This window comes from Pangasianodon hypophthalmus, chromosome 6 (genome assembly GCF_027358585.1).
Source record: "Pangasianodon hypophthalmus isolate fPanHyp1 chromosome 6, fPanHyp1.pri, whole genome shotgun sequence".
Classification (NCBI taxonomy): Eukaryota; Metazoa; Chordata; class Actinopteri; order Siluriformes; family Pangasiidae; genus Pangasianodon; species Pangasianodon hypophthalmus.
Window position 1 is genome coordinate 11,952,143 of NC_069715.1, and position 17,214 is coordinate 11,969,356.

The following is a 17,214-nucleotide window of genomic DNA, read 5'->3' on the forward strand; positions in this document are numbered from 1 at the left end:
TCGAGTCTCATCTAAGCTGTTCTGGCATTTTAAAAAAGCTGTTCTGGCAGCTCATGGTGACCCAACACATTCATAAACACACTTTATCTTGGTTTTTCCTTTAATTTGTCCCCCGTCTGTAACTAGTGTATGTTTCCACAGGGCACAGAATGTTTCTGTACTAATACACTGATATATTGCCAAAACAATATTGACACAAAGTCAATATTTGAATAAGTGTTGCTATTATATGGAATATAAAAACCTAAAGCCTATGAAATGCATCAAGACATTAGGTTCTCTCTGACTATTTTATGGTTATTGAGTTTTAAAAGTTTGATTCTCTATTAATCAGACATATAAATAGACATTTTCAAAAATGTAATCTGTATTGTGTAGAATTTCACACATATATTCAGGGTCCTAGAAATAAGAAGAATCTTGTACTAGTGTGAGATTTTAATATCACACTTGCTTAAGTGATGATGTATTGGATAGACCTGAATAGGTAATTTTCAAATAACAGATACATGTAAAGGCAAAGGTAAGTGATACCTACTGTAGTATGGCCAGAATACCAGCTTTTGAGCTAATAGATAAAAAAAAAAAAGTTACATTATGTGGGTGAATATGTTAAAATACTCAATCATAACTGACATATTACAGAAAATGGATGTCTCGAGGAAATTTTGCACTGTCGTATGTGACACACATTTCATTAAAAAAAAATCTTTCAAACCATTATGAAATATGCCACAGTGATAAACAGACAATATAAACAGGAAATAATCTAAAATCTGCCTTCTTGCATGTGATGAGCGCATGTGACGTGAGGTGTCACACGAGAAGGACATGCAGCAAATGAGGGAGTCACATGAGCAGTGGTGTAGGAACAACCCCGAGGCTCTCTTCCCTAAAAACATTGTGAAGGGAAAAAAAACATGAGCCACTCCTTTTTTGTTCTTCATTTGACTCAGTGTTACACAGAAGAATGGCCTGCTGAGTGTCCCATACTGGAGAACCCACTACAACTATATCAGGCCTTGTTTCACCCCAGATTTAACGGCTTTTGTTTTAATATTATAGCTGTGTATGCACAATTGTCACAACATGTATTGGCTTTACAACTCTTATGCCGTACTGCGAGTGCAATTGTGCAAATGAAGGGGACTATTATGTCCCAGTCATTATATTGCCTTGATATGTTATTATACCTTAGGGCATAACTGAGACCTATACATATTGCCCTATTTTTGTCCTATGAACACTCAGAGAAATAGAGATGGCTATTATTAAGGGATGATGAGTCACAGGCAAGATTTGGGAGCTTTTTTTTTTTTTTTTTTTTTTTTACCTCAGGCATGTAGCATGTAGCACACATTGTAAGTACACCTCTCTCAACCTGTGTTCAAAGTGCCAAACTTCAAAAATCATACACTCTGAGCATTGTTTGCAGAAACAGTCTGTATAACTGCTGTACTGGTACGAATCATTGAATATATAGTACTCTTCAGAAGTTTGTTACATGATAGGGTGTTTAAACTTGTCAATACTATATTTGTTATATATGTAACAAGAACATTAGTGTAAAACAAGTTATAATGATCAGGCAGTGACCCGCTGTGTGTCTGAGTACCCCCTCTGACCCCCCGTCTCTGACCCCCAGTCTCTCTGCTGCTGACAGTAGCACTGCTGTTTATCCACTGTGCAAGCAAAGACTTCAGACCACAAGCCTGTCCTTTTACTGGACATGATTTACAACTGTCTGTCTGTGTGCAGGACTATTTTTGTTAGCGATCTTATACTTATTATTGCCAATAAGACAGTCTAAGCAATGATTGTAACTAAAGCAAACTAAGGACAGTCTGGGTTTGACTGCTACACAATGGAAGATATTAAATGATGTTTTTGAGCATAGAAAAATACAAAAAGTATGCAAATATCAGAAAAACAATGTTATATTCATCAAAATGTAACATATAAAAAATATAAAGGGCAGCTGCTTTAAAAAAAGTGAAAAAAAAACATGATTATAATCAACCATAATACAGTATTAATATTGCAATATTTAACAAACTTTAAGCCCGGGTGTGTCAATCTTGTTGCACCCTGTCTCGTTTGTTGTTGTTGTTGTTGTTAAAATGATTAAACATGCTGTAATATACTGTATAAACAGCACTTAAACCGCATGTTTTATTAACACTGTGGTTAGATTCTGACATTAGATTAGACTTGGATTGTGATATGGACAACTTCCTTAAAACACATTAGTATGTTTCATTTAATTCAAGTGACTTTTTACTTGGGCTAATAAACTAAAACAATAGTAGCTAACTATAACAAATTAATAGTGATTTCTACTATGATCACACACTTACATAAAATGGAGGATCCTCTGGCTATACATCACAGACCCCTTTTTAAGCACCACTGCCTTAAGGAAAACAAGCGGATTAAAAAACGACATATTCAGACGTAAAACAGTTACCAATACTTTTTTGTTGAGAAGGTAACAGTGGGGATTTGTCATATAACTGCTAACTATTAAGTCCATAAGTCTGATATGCAAATCCTATGCAAACAGAGTGGCTATTTAGCTCTCCCAGAATGACAGCTGTCCTATTGGATCGCACATACAGCCTGTTAGATAAGAATATCCTTCTTGGCACTGGCAAAAGCAAGTATACATTTATATTAGTGGAAATGTCCAGACGCCAATACAGAAAAATACAGGAGCCCTAAAAAAGGACAGAAAACTGTAATTTGCCACCACTGTACAGTATGTTACTGCTACGCCATGCAAAATGTATCTTCAGCTGTACACTCACACAAATAGACATGCTGTGGACTTTCCCTCAACACACTCAACTGCTCCACATGTTTTGCTCCCAGGAGAACTTTTCGTCCCTTCTCCCAGTGCCAAGCCGCTGTCCCTGCCCTGCTCTTAAACTTTCTGCCATTGCTGAGTGGAGGGTGAAGCCAACTGCAAGCCCACAAAGAACACCTGATAGCGGTGCTTCCACATGATGAAAGCTCCTAGCAAGCAGACAATGGCCTGAGACAGGTTCAACACCATCTGCAGCAGGTAGTACAGCATGAGAGTGCTTGTAACGGCAGTGCAGTCTGTCACCTCAGCGTAGGTGAAGGTGCGCGCGATGGGGTCCTCTGGCTCTAGTGTGCAGATACAATCCTCACGTATCTCCCTGCATATGAAGCCATTGGTCAAAGAGTAGTGGTGGCCCTGGAAGGCGATGACTATAATGGAGATGATTAGCCCCACTGAACACAGGAGGAAGTACACAAGCTGGAAGTACACAAAGGATGACAAGAGCGAACCTGGTTAGTGAAATGTCTTGGCATGACTTTTCTTGTGCACTATATGCCCAAAAGTATGTGGATGCCTGACTATGACCCCCATAAGTGGGCCTTCCCCAAACTTTTGCCACAAAGTTGGAGGCACAGAATTGTCTGGAATGTCTTTGTATGCTGTAGCATTAAGATTTCCCTTCACTGGAACTAAGATGACAATGCCTCTGTGCACAAATTGAGCTCCATAAAGACAAGGTTTTCCTAGGTTGGTTTGAAAGAGCTCACATGGTCTACACAGAGCCCTGACCTCAACCCATCACCACCTTTGGGATGAACTGGAATGCCAACTTCACGCCAAGCCTCCTTGCCCAACATCAGTGCTCAACCTCACTAATGCTGTTGTGGGTGAATGAGTACAAATCCCCAAGCAACATTCCAAAATCTAGTGAAAAGACTTCTCAGAAGAGTGTAGACTGTTATAGCAGCAAGAGAGGGTTGTAACTCCATATTAATGCCATGCCTTTGGAATGGGATGTTCAACAAACGCACGTGTGTCATGATCAGGTGTCCATATACTTTTGGTCATACAGTGTAGCAGTAAATAAACTATAATATATAAGAGGAACCCATCACAGCCTGATAACACCAAGGGTTTCTTCAACAAAGTTTTGAAGTTAAAACTGGAAGTGGACAACACTATGACCTTATATCATTGCAGACAAACAATATAACCTATGAGGACATGCGAAACTATAAGACCATGTGTGTGCAGAACATATCACAATCCTAGATGAAATATGGTCTCTACTTGACCTTTGTCTGAACACCACCTACATTAAGTACAAGTATATTTTCTATAGATAGATGCACGGTTGAACCTTGGTTTCATTATCTCCTGCCTGTAAATGCAAAGACTGAAAAAGAGAGCTCTAAACTCCAAATTCTCTAAAATCTAGTAGGTGCAAAAACCCATACATACATTAAGTGATTGAACATTACATTACAATACATTAACAACACAACATTAATAACACAAGAGAAGGTAACTTGGGTATTAAACAGAAAATGTATTCATACCTACCTATATTGACCTCTTGGTTGCTTCCCTGATTCATGCCCTTCTTATCCGGCCAGTAACTTTTGGTTGACTGCCTCCTCTAGGAGTTGTGATGCCGTATTCTTTCTACTTTTTAATAATGGATTTAATGGATTTGATGTGGAAGGTTCGACATTTGGATTTTTAATTTTTTTTTATAACCAAACCCAGTTTGATACTTTTTCAGAACTTTTTGTTTTGAAAAAACAAGAAGATTTGTTTTGATAGTCCCATGGTCTTCATGATGCTGTTTGTTTAGGTTTAACAAACTCTGGGACCAGAGCTCGACTCCATTCAACCAATTATGCACCAGAACTAATTTAGGGATTTCACAGCAACAGGGGTGAATATTTATGAAATCACAACTTTACTTTTTTTTTTTAGTCTGGAAATTATTTTGCACACTATATTGAACCCCCCCCCCCCCCCCCCCCCAAACACAATTCAACATAAAAAGCTATTTTGTCTACATTCAGAACAAAAACTCTTATTTCATTTCCAGGTTGTAACACCACAAAACATGGAAACATTCGAAGGGGTGAATACTTATGCAAGGCACCATTTATATGAGCAGTAAAGTGTGAAGACTCCTGTCAAGTCCTGTTCCCTTGACTTTCTTATACTGCACAGAAATTACAGTATCATTCATTATCAGGTTCTAATCTAGAAATGCAGTGATGTCTTATGAATTGGCTAAATTTGAGCCTTGATTTTGGGTTAGCCATTACACGGCTGTCCCAGTGGTGCTGTAATTCAGCCCTGCACACGTTTCAGGTGTCTACGGCGGCCAATTATACAATCCATTGCTAATGTGCAAATGGAATAGCTGAGGTGTTCATAATTATATTTTCCCCCATCCTTCTCTTTCTCTCTTTTTCTCTTTTTTCACTCTCACCTTTATGATGAATTGTGTGTAGGTCCTCTCATCAGGCAGATAGGTGATGAAATAGAGCACAAAGCCCAGGACAGATACAACGCACAACTGCAACACATTGCACAGATAATTGTTTTAATACAAAGTTTCTGACAACCAATTCATTTCAACAAATTACTTGTGCCAATTAACACAATTCTAAGATTTTGTGCTCCATGTAAAATCATAACAAGCATGTGTGCCTAACACCCAGAGGTTGAAAAATGTTGTCATTGTGTCCCAAGTTATAAACACATGCCAGCCTTCTTGATTGGACTAATCTTATTTGCCAGTCTATTCATTTCTGTATTTCTGCCAGGCTTTCCATGATTGTTGTAATTAGTATTGTGCAACTCAGCACTCACTTGTCATCTGATAGTATAATCACTGATTTGCCAAATTGAATATCTTTCCCCTTTCTAAGATAACACACTCTTTCCCACTCCTACAGGAGTCTTGTGACCAACGTGTGGTGTCCAATTTAATTGTTTTCCCCAGGTTCTTAAGCAGAGAAATCTTGATGACCTCAGTGTTTTTCTCTAGCAGCAGTGGTCTCGTGAGTGGTGAACTGGGGATATCCAGAGACACTTGTGCATTGTGTGTGTGTGTGAAACCTAGCACCTGGCAATCTACATCTCACATGATAAGACAATAAAAGCATAACTGCAGTACTGGAGCAATGTTGATGGATAACAGGAAATAACTATAAAACGGCTCTCCACTCAGGCTCACAAAACCAATTAAAATGTCGCCAAAAGTGTGTAATTATCAGTGCTATGCCAGTAAGCAAAGCAAAAACAAAAGGAATGATCATACATAGAGTGCCCTCTGGAATTATTGTCACCCTTAATGATATAAAAATAAAAAATGAGCAAAAATTAATATCTAAAAAGAATGCAGTAAGTGGTATTACGAATTTTATTGTATTTTTTTCCCCAACAAAACACTGATTTCAAATTATTGCTGCCCTTACAATTAATATTTTGTGGTGTCTGCCTGAGCATAACAGCACTGAGTCTATTTCTGTAATGTCTAAATAGGTTGGAGACACATGTAGAGGGATCCTGGTTAACTCCTCCAAGCAGAACATTCTAAGCTCATTTGTATTCTTAGGTTTCTGCCTGTGTACTTCCTTCTTTAATTCAGACCACAGGTTTCAAATCATTAGGATTCAAATCTGGAGACTGAGGTGGTCATTGCAAAATGCTGGCAAAATTGATTTTGTGTTTCTTTAACCATTTCTGTGTTTTGGAAGTATGTTAGGCTTTTCATCATATTGAATGCTCCATCTATGGACAAGTCTGAACCTCGTAGGAGGGGCAACAAGATTTTAGCCTGGAATATCCTGGAACTTAGTAGAATTCATTGTGCCATTAATCTTCACAAGAGCCTCTGAACCACTAGCCACAAAACAGCCCCAAAACATCAATAATCCACCTCTACATTATACAGAAAGTTATCAGGCATTTTTCCTTGCATGCAGTCCGCTTTGTCGCCAGACATAATGATGGTGTCCGTGACCAAAAAGTTTGTTTCTTGTCTCATCTAACCACAACACACCATGCCAATTGTAGTTCTAATTAAGCTTGGTGCTCAGGTGCTGCATTCTGTGAGATGCTCTTAGGAAGAGATTTTTTCTTGCAAACAGACTGTTGTGAAAGTGACATTTAACAGTTCATTTTTAAAATGGACAATTACAACAATCAACTAAACTGTGCAATTCTTAAACTGTGACCTTTGCTCACTTCTTCACTCTCCTTCACCCTCCTCCTCATTACGTGGTGGATAGTGTACTCATGGGTCCAATTCCTTGCAAATTTCCAGCTGTTTCATTTTTCTTTTGACCCTAATTGGGTTTAATGGATTTTTTAGCTGCTGAGCTATCTATTTTTTTTTTTAAATATCCATTACCTGATTTGAGCGGGTCAACAACCACCTCTCTCTCTTTTGTTTTTCTTTGATTTTTCCCATAGAAATTCATGACAAATTTTAAATGTGTATATTTATACTCCAGGGAAACAGGACATGGTTAAAGGCAACAACAGAGTTCTTGGGTTTTTGGGGACTGACAGCAAAAACAATTACATAGGTTTTTCAAGAATGACAATTTGTAAAATTATTTTTAAAGGTAATAATAGCATTTTATATAAAAATATGTGCCAAAATGATTGACACCCATAAAACATTCTTTATGGGTGTCAATCATTTTGGCACATATTTTGATATAAAATGCTATTATTACCTTTAAAAATAATTTACCTTGTACTTGATTACTTCTCTATAATGCCAAACTATTTGCACCAAATGGCACATTAAAACCTTTTTCATGTGGTCTGAAGAACATGCACAGAAACTGCATGGAGACAGTAACCCGAGCTCAGGACTGAACCAGGACCATGGAGCTGTGAGGCAGCAACGTTACTCACTGTGCCATTGTGTACTGTTATCTTGATATTCTAGATTTTTCCTCAACAACAGTAAGTTGTTTAGTTAACTGGACAGGACAGAATGGGTCTCTGTACACTGATCACCTATAGTCCAGGATGAAATAAATATTAAACTGGAAATTGGAGAAGGAAAACAACTTTTGCCAAGACCTAGCCCTGAAAATCCAAAATCTGGAACAACCAGAAAAAAACAAGATATCCCATATCATTTATTTCGGGCACAGAAACTAATTTCAATAGTCTCTCAGCATTCTGCTGAAGTATACAGTACAGAAATGCTTAGATATGTAACATGCATACTGAGACAGTTTAATGTAAAATGAGGTTCCAGTACAGCTGCAGTAATGGCGGCGTGGCTACTGGCACAGTAAGTTGGAGTGGAATGCTGGCCTCATGCAGGGCCCTGGCAGTGAGAAAGCATGCTGGGAGCTGAGGAAGAGGATGGTTAGATGCTTACAATGATTCCAGCCCAATGGGGTGTCTCCCTGGCCAGCAGAGAGGGGCTGATGGTGGTCATGAGGAAGGCCACGACCGTGATGGCGATGCCCAGTAACAGCTGCAGCAGGGCGATGAGCAGCGGGAAGCGGCAGCCGCAGCATGTGTGGCTTCCCTCGGAGTCTAGGCCTCCTCGATCAGGCTTGGCCTTCTTCTGCCCTCCACTAGACCCCGCTTGACTCTTCTCTGACCCCATGCTTCCTCCCGTCTTCCTTCCTCAAGCACAGTGGCTTACTCTTCCTTCAAACCTAGAATTTTCTGTTTCTTTACTTCTTACTTCTCTTCACCCCTTTTCCTCTTTTTGTCTCCTGTTTTTCTTCTTCTCTCCTTTCCCTGACTGGCCCAGTGTACTGTTTACCACCCCCCTGCCCTGCCCTACTCCTCCCCTCCCTGCCGGGGGCTCCTCTCCGAGCCAGCCTGCTCGGCTGCAGCTATTTGGAATCAAAGAGGGCTCTGAACTAATATGGAAAACATTTTGAACTGCCTGAGAGCCACATATAGAGCAGTGAGCAGCGGAGGAGAGGAAAAGGAGGGAGGGAGCCAGAGGAGAGAAGATCGAAAGGGGGGACTCCAACACACGACTACAATAACAACAGCAGCAAACTGCCAGCCTCCCAGCAAACAGAGCCGGGAAACGCAATCTTACAGAGAATGAGGAAGAGGTGCTGTGAGTTAATAATTAGCATTAATATCCCACATCACAGTCAAATGTGGGCGAATTCGGACTCCTGCCAAATGTACACAGTTCACAACACCAAACTGTCACATGATACCCATGAAGAAGTAATGTGACCTACAGGCATGTGAGGGGGGATACAATTAATTCTTTATTAATCCTTCATGTTTGTCATAATGTGTTGATAGATGGTATCTATGAGTGGGGTTTAATATATTGTACATGTGTTGTGTACATTCAATACATAATAATGTGTATGATACACACACACACACACACACACACACACATATGTATATATATATATATATATATATATATATATATATATATATATATATATATATATATATATATGTATAAACATACTTATAAGCATGCAATACATGAATAACATGTATATGTAATTATTAATAATATGCATATTATATCTTACACAAATTCTATGTTTACATCAATTTATATTCAATTTAAATTACATATTGTCTTCTTTAAAATGTACGTACACTGGCCACTTTTTTAGACACACATACCTTGTTGATCCACCTTGTAGGAGTCCCGTTATAGTCTATAGATAAGCTTTTTCATGCTTTATCTTTAAAAAAAGATCACACCACTTTTTCATATCTTTACTGAACATTTGATTGAATTTATGGATTCAATTTACTTACAACTTTTACTCAAAACTGCTTGTTTTTGAATGCTATTTGTAGAGCTTAATGTTTATGTGTTATTGTACCAAAAGGGCAGGGAGCTGTTCACACAAGAAAGCTAATCACACATCATCCTTAAGTAAAATTATACCTCTGTTTTATAATATTTATTACATCAACAAATACATGTTGTGTTATATTTGCAGAAATACTGAAGCCAAAAAGCCGGTTTATGTGGGCTCAAACTGTTGCTGGATAACAATATTTACATTTAGGCTGTTATCCAAAACAACATACAGCTGAGCAATTAAAAGTTAAAGGTATTGCTCAAGGGTTGTAAAAATGGCTCTCTGGAAGTCCTGGGATTTGAACTTGCAACCATATTATCACTAGATAAGAACACAAAAGGAAAGATTTTACCCTGAATGACTTATTAATCTTTAATCTACAGCCGTGTCCGATATTTATTTTGTAATTAACTTTTTTAGCTTATACTTCTTTCTTTGACATGTAGGTCTGTTTTGATGGTTTCTTACATTACCCACAATTCTCTTTGACTACCTGCTCTAATAGATAAAGTTCCAAAGCTTTAACCTTCATCCTGTTACAGACATCAACACCATCATGCTTGTCATTTCACAGATCGCTGACTAGCCGAGCCGAGTCTCTGCCGTAACTGTGTCGCAGAGATGCATTGCATTCTGGGAGTTTGAGTTGAGAGTCCTCTACTTCTACGTTGGACGTCTCATTAATATGATGCTTTGTGAGAGAGCGAGAGCGCTCTTTCGCTTTTAGGAGCTAACAGGGAAACACACTGAGTAACACTTATGACACACTGAGTGTTATCACTTATGTCTGAGATCCTTGAAATTGGTTTCTCCTATTAAATGCCATTGTAACTGTGCTAGCAATGTCCCCCTGTGACGTCAGCACAGCACACAACCATTAACTTCTCACAGGATTAATGAAAACACTGCACCAAGAAACTAATTAACACCAGGAGCACTAAGCACATCATAAATATTTTAATGTAAACATATGTAATGTGTTTCAGGGTGGAGTAATTCTTTAACCGCTGACCAATATTTTAAGCATGATGGCAGACATATATATATATATATATATATTTGTGTCATGCTGCACACTAATCCAGAATGGTAAAAAAATCATGTCTTCGAGTATGACTACAGGTTCACACGGGGGCAAGTGAGGTTGCACCTGCACGAAACAGCCTCCATTAGTGCGAGTGCACTACAGGATCCATGGCGCACGTGTTAAAGCACGCAGCGCGAGATCCCTGAGTGCGCGCGCCTCACCAGGTCGGTTGGCTGTTCACGCGACCTGACGGTACGTTTTTTTTTTTTTTTTGGATCGATCACGAAAGGTGGAAATTGGCTTTAGGACCATGTAAGTTTAGTGTTGAAGTTGCAACCCCTCCTTTATCTGAGCGATCTGTTTCTGAATAGCCATGACAGTGTCGTCATCTGTGTGTCAGACAGCTGCCTCTGATTGGTTGCACGGGCTGTAGACGACTTTCTGCGGCGGCGCGGGGTCTCGAGAGGTCGCTAATTAGCGCGCAGACTTTTCGAGCGGGTGCCGTTTACACGTGAGCTCGAAGCAGTTCCGGGCGGTGGCGCGCGCGCGCACGCTCTGGTTCCCGCGCATAGTGGCAGCTCGCGCTGAGCTCGGCGTCATTCTGGAGCGCTGTGCAACCGGACATAACGCACGGCGCGCGCTCTCTTTCTCTCTCGCGCTCTCTCTCTCTCTCTCTCTTTCTCTCTCTCTCCTAGCACTTTGCGTCGGCTCGGAATTACACACACAGCTCTGCCAAAGAAGCGGATGAGAGAAGGTGAAAAGTTATGGATGAAAGAATATCACGACTGCAGGACAGAGCGTTCCTCGATCACGCAGACTTCCTGGGGTAATACTGTCTTCTCTCTCTCTCTTTTTTTCTCCTTTTTATAAACCGTTTTCAGTTGCATGCTTGTGACATGAATGGATTTGCTTTCTAAGAATTGGGACTTTGCTTTTTTTTTTTTTTTTTTTAGGGTTGATTATTCGTCTCTTTATATGTGCAAGTCAAAAAGAGGTATGAAACGAGAGGAAGGAAAGGTAAGTGTGGATCCGAGCCCTTGTTACTGCCAGGTAGACCGTAAATCATGTTTGTATAACGTAGATAGCTCACCATGTTTACTTTTTTCCCTTGTTCTGCAAACCGTGTCGATTAATCGATAATTAATTGTCGATTAATTGACATTTGCAGAACTTTCTGTTGCCTAATTGTGCTTTATTTAAAGCAGGACGCTTATAAGTTACCACACAGACTCATAGAGAAGAAGAGGAGAGACCGGATTAATGAATGTATTGGACAGTTGAAAGACTTATTACCAGAACACCTTAAGTTAACGGTATAAAGTGCACGTTTTTGGCTTTGTTTCTTGCTTGTGTGCGAGCTCTATGATAAGGTTTACCTTATGAGCCGCGTATATTATTATACTCAGGTGAATTTCACTGTATCTGTAGACGCTGGGTCACTTGGAGAAGGCGGTTGTGTTGGAGTTAACTCTGAAACACCTGAACGCTTTGACGGCTGTCACTGAGCAGCAGCACCAAAAGATCCTGGCACTGCAGAACGGTAAATCACATCCCACATACCCAGATAGCAACTGAGCAAAAGTCATGCAAAAAGCATGCAGTGTGCCTGGAAAGTGTGTGCGCATGGGTATGAGCGTGACTCTTCTAAATCGTTGTCCTGTGTGTGTGTGTGATCAGGAGACCGCTCTCTGAAGTCGTCCATCCGAGCAGACCTGGACGCTTTCCACTCGGGATTTCAAGCGTGCGCTAAAGAGGTGCTGAAGTACCTGAGCACGGTGGAGAAGTGGACCAGCTGTGAGCAGAGGTGCACGCAGCTCATCGAGCATTTGCACAAAGTTTTGGCGCGACTCGTCCAGCCGCAGTTAGGCGCGCAGGAGAGGGACAGCCAGGCCAAGTGCGTTCCCGTCATCCAGAGGACTCAGAATCCCGAGGCCAACGAGAACGACACGGACACCGACAGCGGATACGGGGGCGAGGCTGACAAAAGCGACGCTAGAGCCGAGAAAGCATGCGACCCAGTCCGCGTTGGTGGAGTTAAAATAAAGCAGGAGTTCGGGGACGAGCGCGTCGCCAAAAAGCCCAAAGTGAGCTGGAGTGAGAACAGCGGCGCAGGAAGCGCGGAGCAGCCAAACCTCGCGTTTATGAACTCGCTGATGGGAATGGCTGGAGTGGGGCAACAGACTCCGTTCTGCGTGCCGTTTTACTTCATAAACCCGTCGGCAGCTGGGTCCTACATGCCTTTTTTCGATAAGAGCAGTCTGGAGAAGTTAGTATACCCAGCGCTGAGCGGGCCCTTCCCATGGCTGTACCCCGGCATCACCGCGCACTCTTCAGCCGCCGCGGCTGCTGCTGCTGCTGCTGCTTTCCCCGCAGGATCTCTCGAGAAAAGCCTGGGGTTCGGGGCTGCTTCAAAAGAACAAGACTGCCCTTCTCCTCTTAACGAGGCTCTACACTCCAGCAGGGTAGGTGCATCCTCTCCTACCGACGAGGAACAGAACTCAGACCCCGATCTTAACAAGGACCAGCAGACCCAAATGAAGGAAAGCAGCACTACAGGCTAATCTAATCTAAAGGAACACTTGACCTTTTGCGCTCTCTTGTTGGCTTGTGACATTGTGTGTTTATCTATTCCTTAATTTAATCATCATCGAGTACTCTGTGGCCTGTAGTGTTTCTATGGATTTACCGATAAAAGCAGTTATTTGTTATTCTTTATTTTTGAGTTGAAAGTGTGTGCAAAACAGGGTTTTGAAAAGGTCTTTCTGGATAGGGACACTGTAATGGGGGACATTGGAAAAACCTAGTGCCTTTTGCACTGAATGCTGACACTGGAATGGGAATCGACCCTGACTTACAACAGCATACAGTCTGTCTTTATTGGCTATAGTAGAGTTATTTTTAAAAAATAATCGTTTAAACAGACAATTTGCTCTTATTTGCTGAGGAAACGTAGTATATGTGCAATACTATCGAACTGATCGCTGAGTTATAACCTACTGCACCTCTTATCATTGATTTGGATTCATATTGGCATCTTGGATGTATTGTACGACAGTGACCTCAAGCAAGCTGAAACGACTGATGCAGTACTTTTAGGAACAACTTTATTTTTTGGTAGAATTTAGCCTACAGGATTTGCCACTGATAGTGAGATTCTTATTTCACGGTTTAATCTTCAGTGCTTGAAAGAGTTACTTAAATACCTCAAGATACTTTCGCATTGAGAGCCAGATTCATTCCTACAGATGCTCCTCTGGTAGGGGCAGTGCAGTGAGCTGAATAATCTTTGTTAGGATGAAAGTAGTCTTCATTTTTAGTCAGGCAGAACTTGTGAGTAGCCTTGTAAGTCCTTTGACTTACTGTTACGACAGTCCTATCTCTCTCCCTAATAACTCATTTGAACTTGAGTTTAAGTGAGGTGTGAAATTACACCCTGGATATTTTGGCTTAGCATGGGCTTGTCGTTCATGAGCAATCTCTAAAAGTATTTGCGATATGACAACATTGTGACACCGTCTAAAATAATTTGACTTCTTCAGGACAATTTTCTAGCTAGTTTGGCTTAGGGAATCACCATTTCCATGGGGATTCTCTGATGAAAGTCCCATTTAGTCTAGCACATGAATCTGGAGTGGTCCACGTGGCCCCTGTGATAAAACATCTCAGTATGTGGAGAGCTACTGTATATGACATGCATCTCCAGATACGTTAGCACCTTGTGGAACTTTGATATTGAATGTAATCTGTTTTCTGTTGATATGAGCGTTTGTAAATATTCTGATAAAAGTAGATCCATGAGGTAAAGTGCACTTGTTGATGCCTTCTTTGTTCCTCTAAAACTCTTCTCACGCATTATTTATAATCCATTACCCTTTGTATTCTGCCTGTAATTTATATATACAGTATATATTTTCTTAAAGAAATCCTCATGATTAAAAGGCAAGTCTTGGACTAAATGTATAAATACTGAAATATACTATAATAGCTTACTGTATAGCTACAAAAATTTCAGTTGAATTCTTCTGAAAGCTCTGTTATACAGCAAATGCTTCTGCAAATTAATCTTGAAAAGCTTATATAAATTCAGTAGTAGTCTTGCTCAGTGATTAGAGCTAAGACATTTTTTTGTCTAAGTTAATACTGCCATTAATGCCAATATTTTGTAGTAACATTAGTTACTACAGAGGTCCCAATCAAGAATCACTGCACTGGTCCAGATGTTATTATTACAACTTAGGCTTTTGAATAACTACAATCAAATATACAATGTGCATATACCAGGCTGTCTGTTGAAATATTTCAGAGCCGATTAGTGGCACAAGCTCTGACGTGATTGGGAATCTTGTGGAACATGTGTAATGCATGGTGTACTGCACATAATCAGTAAAGAATGCAGAATACCTGGGCACTGGAGGAAAGTATGAAAGAATGAGGGATTTTATTGCAAGGAATGATCAATATTAGATTGACTGCAACCAATACCTTTCCAATGGGCACGAGTACATCTGTATTTAATCAAAATTTGCCATTTACTTTTGCATAGAACACATTTTATAGACCCCTTATAGCCTCTTTGCCTCAACTGTCTTTTTGCCTATGTAGTGGCATGTGTATGTAAATAGTTTGTGAATACGCAAAAATGTCCAATGTTTATGTTGTAGAAGAAATCTTTGGATTTTATAAAGGATAAACCTAAGCAAATGTTGCACATTTCGCTAACGCTTTACACTACTGCTGTTATAAATTATTGCTCACAGTTGTCAAATAAATATAAGCTCAAAGACTAATTGACCATTGCCCTTTTTATTAATTGATTATTTCTATACACCAACTGACACCTTTTCATTTTGTCACTTTTACTACACGGTGTACTTTATTATCCTTTAGGCTAGGGGTAAGTACCTTCAGTCCCGGGAAAGCGCTACCCTGCGCAGTTTAAAGTTTTCCCCAATTCTTAAACACCTGATCCAACTTGCGAAGGCCATGACCATGAGCTGACGAACTGATTCAGATGTGTTAGCCACAGGGACAACAAAAAACTGCAGGGAAGTGACTCCTGAGGTCATCAGTGCAAAAAAATATGTTAGCAAGTGAAAATAGCTTGGATAGTTGCAATATTATCTAATATTTCTTACTATTAGATTACTGCTACTCTAATATAAGATGATTCAACCTGTTTTTAGATGCTTTTACTAATTTTTAAGCTTTTTTTTTTTTTTTTTTTTTTAAATTTGTTTCTTTCTAGAAATGTTTAAAATTAGAAAAATTACCTGTCAATATAACAAGGCTACTTTAGGCTTTTTATAATCTTATAATAAGATATACTAGATAAATTTGACTATATTCGATATATTTTCACTTGCTAAGATGTCATTTTTTTGCAGTGTTGAGAAGCTCTGCTTTAAGGATTACTCAAGAGTTGACTCTAAAACACAGAACTTCAATGACAGTTGCATAATGAGGGTGCAGATATTTCTGAAATGTTAGACCTTTATTATTTGACTCAAAAACATCGTAATAGTGCCCAGTGCTCCTGGGATAGGCTCCGGATCCACTGCACCCCTGATGAGGATAACGCAATTACTGAATATGAATGAACAAATGAATGACCATGTTAATAAAGACAGCGCTCATGACTCACATTCGCTGTTAATACAAGCCTACGCATTCCATACTGTATATTTATTGGGGTTAAGTTTGATGGTAGCTTGATATGTCTATTTCTGAACAAGTCAGGTGACTTGAAAGTCATTGAACTGGAATATACAGTAAGCCACGGCTTAGGTCCAAACATGTGACACGAGATGGAAAGGATTGCTCACTTTTCACTCCAGCAGCAAAACAACAGAAAATAAAAGTGATTTTCCGTGCACTTTACAGCAGCCTTATACAAAATGTTTACATGCTATCACACAAGTACAAGTGGATCACACTGGCCAAAAACATCAGCATAACCATGGAGCCTTTATGTCTCTGAAGGGAAATCTACTAAATTAAACTCTATCTTGGAATTAATTTATCTTAGATAATCTATTAAAGCATTTCGGTAGAAAGCTGCTTTGTTATTTCAATCTGCTTTTGCAGATCAATCTCAAAAAGACTGGTTAAACAGTTAAATACTATTCATTGTAACACACTAGAAATATCCGGTGTAAATGCTCTTACAGATACAGAATTGCTATAAATACATACAATACATAGTCTCTGTTTGCTTGGGGTAAGAGACCTTTTCTCACCAATCTCTCTTTTCCTATGTCTAATTAATTAATTAGAGGAAAAAAATACAGCTTGTCATGTTACGGAGAAAGTCCTCAGTCCTGAAGACTTTTCCTTGTGTAAAAATTTAAAGGAACAGCTGCACCTCTGACTGTTAAAAAGCGCTGACACTGGACACTCCTTCCACAAATTTTAAAGAAACATCTCTGCATTGAAAACTTCACAAAACCAACAATTACATCTGTTTTTTAAAATATGTTTATGTCTACCATTACTAGTCCCTGTGTAAGTTGGTACTATAGAAATTATAACACATTAGAATGAGCACATTAATA

General features: G+C 39.6%; 2 protein-coding genes across 3 annotated transcripts; one reads left to right on the forward strand and one right to left on the reverse strand.

Annotated features, from left to right (window-relative positions):
* Positions 1-946: 946 nt before the first annotated feature.
* Positions 947-8,672, reverse strand: sspn (sarcospan (Kras oncogene-associated gene)). The gene is made up of 3 exons (XM_026927130.3): positions 8,202-8,672; positions 5,280-5,366; positions 947-3,283 (listed from the first exon to the last, which is right to left on the reverse strand). The coding sequence occupies exons 1-3, from the start codon at positions 8,433-8,435 to the stop codon at positions 2,924-2,926; spliced, it is 681 nt and encodes a 226-aa protein (XP_026782931.1). The 5' UTR covers positions 8,436-8,672; the 3' UTR covers positions 947-2,923.
* A 2,326-nt stretch (positions 8,673-10,998) lies between these two features.
* On the forward strand, positions 10,999-15,450 carry bhlhe41 (basic helix-loop-helix family, member e41). 2 transcript variants are annotated; one of them, XM_026927127.3, is made up of 5 exons: positions 10,999-11,489; positions 11,617-11,680; positions 11,866-11,976; positions 12,092-12,203; positions 12,341-15,450. In XM_026927127.3, the coding sequence occupies exons 1-5, from the start codon at positions 11,428-11,430 to the stop codon at positions 13,222-13,224; spliced, it is 1,233 nt and encodes a 410-aa protein (XP_026782928.2). In that variant the 5' UTR covers positions 10,999-11,427; the 3' UTR covers positions 13,225-15,450. The 2 variants fall into 2 exon arrangements, with proteins under 2 accessions (XP_026782928.2, XP_026782929.2); XM_026927128.3 differs by having other exon boundaries at positions 11,002-11,489; positions 11,869-11,976.
* The last annotated feature ends 1,764 nt before the right edge of the window (positions 15,451-17,214 follow it).

What these genes read in the sequence shown, in the direction of transcription:
- bhlhe41 (XM_026927127.3), top strand. Translation starts at nt 11,428, where the DNA reads ATGGATGAAAGAATATCACGACTGCAGGACAGAGCGTTCCTCGATCAC. An exon ending in GATCACGCAGACTTCCTGGG is followed by an intron (nt 11,490 to 11,616) that starts GTAATACTGTCT and finishes TTTTTTTTTTAG; the next exon opens with GGTTGATTATTCGTCTCTTT. An exon ending in GATCCTGGCACTGCAGAACG is followed by an intron (nt 12,204 to 12,340) that starts GTAAATCACATC and finishes GTGTGTGATCAG; the next exon opens with GAGACCGCTCTCTGAAGTCG.
- sspn (XM_026927130.3), bottom strand. Translation starts at nt 8,435, where the DNA reads ATGGGGTCAGAGAAGAGTCAAGCGGGGTCTAGTGGAGGGCAGAAGAAG. An exon ending in CCCATTGGGCTGGAATCATT is followed by an intron (nt 5,367 to 8,201) that starts GTAAGCATCTAA and finishes AATGTGTTGCAG; the next exon opens with TTGTGCGTTGTATCTGTCCT. An exon ending in ACACACAATTCATCATAAAG is followed by an intron (nt 3,284 to 5,279) that starts GTGAGAGTGAAA and finishes GTGTACTTCCAG; the next exon opens with CTTGTGTACTTCCTCCTGTG.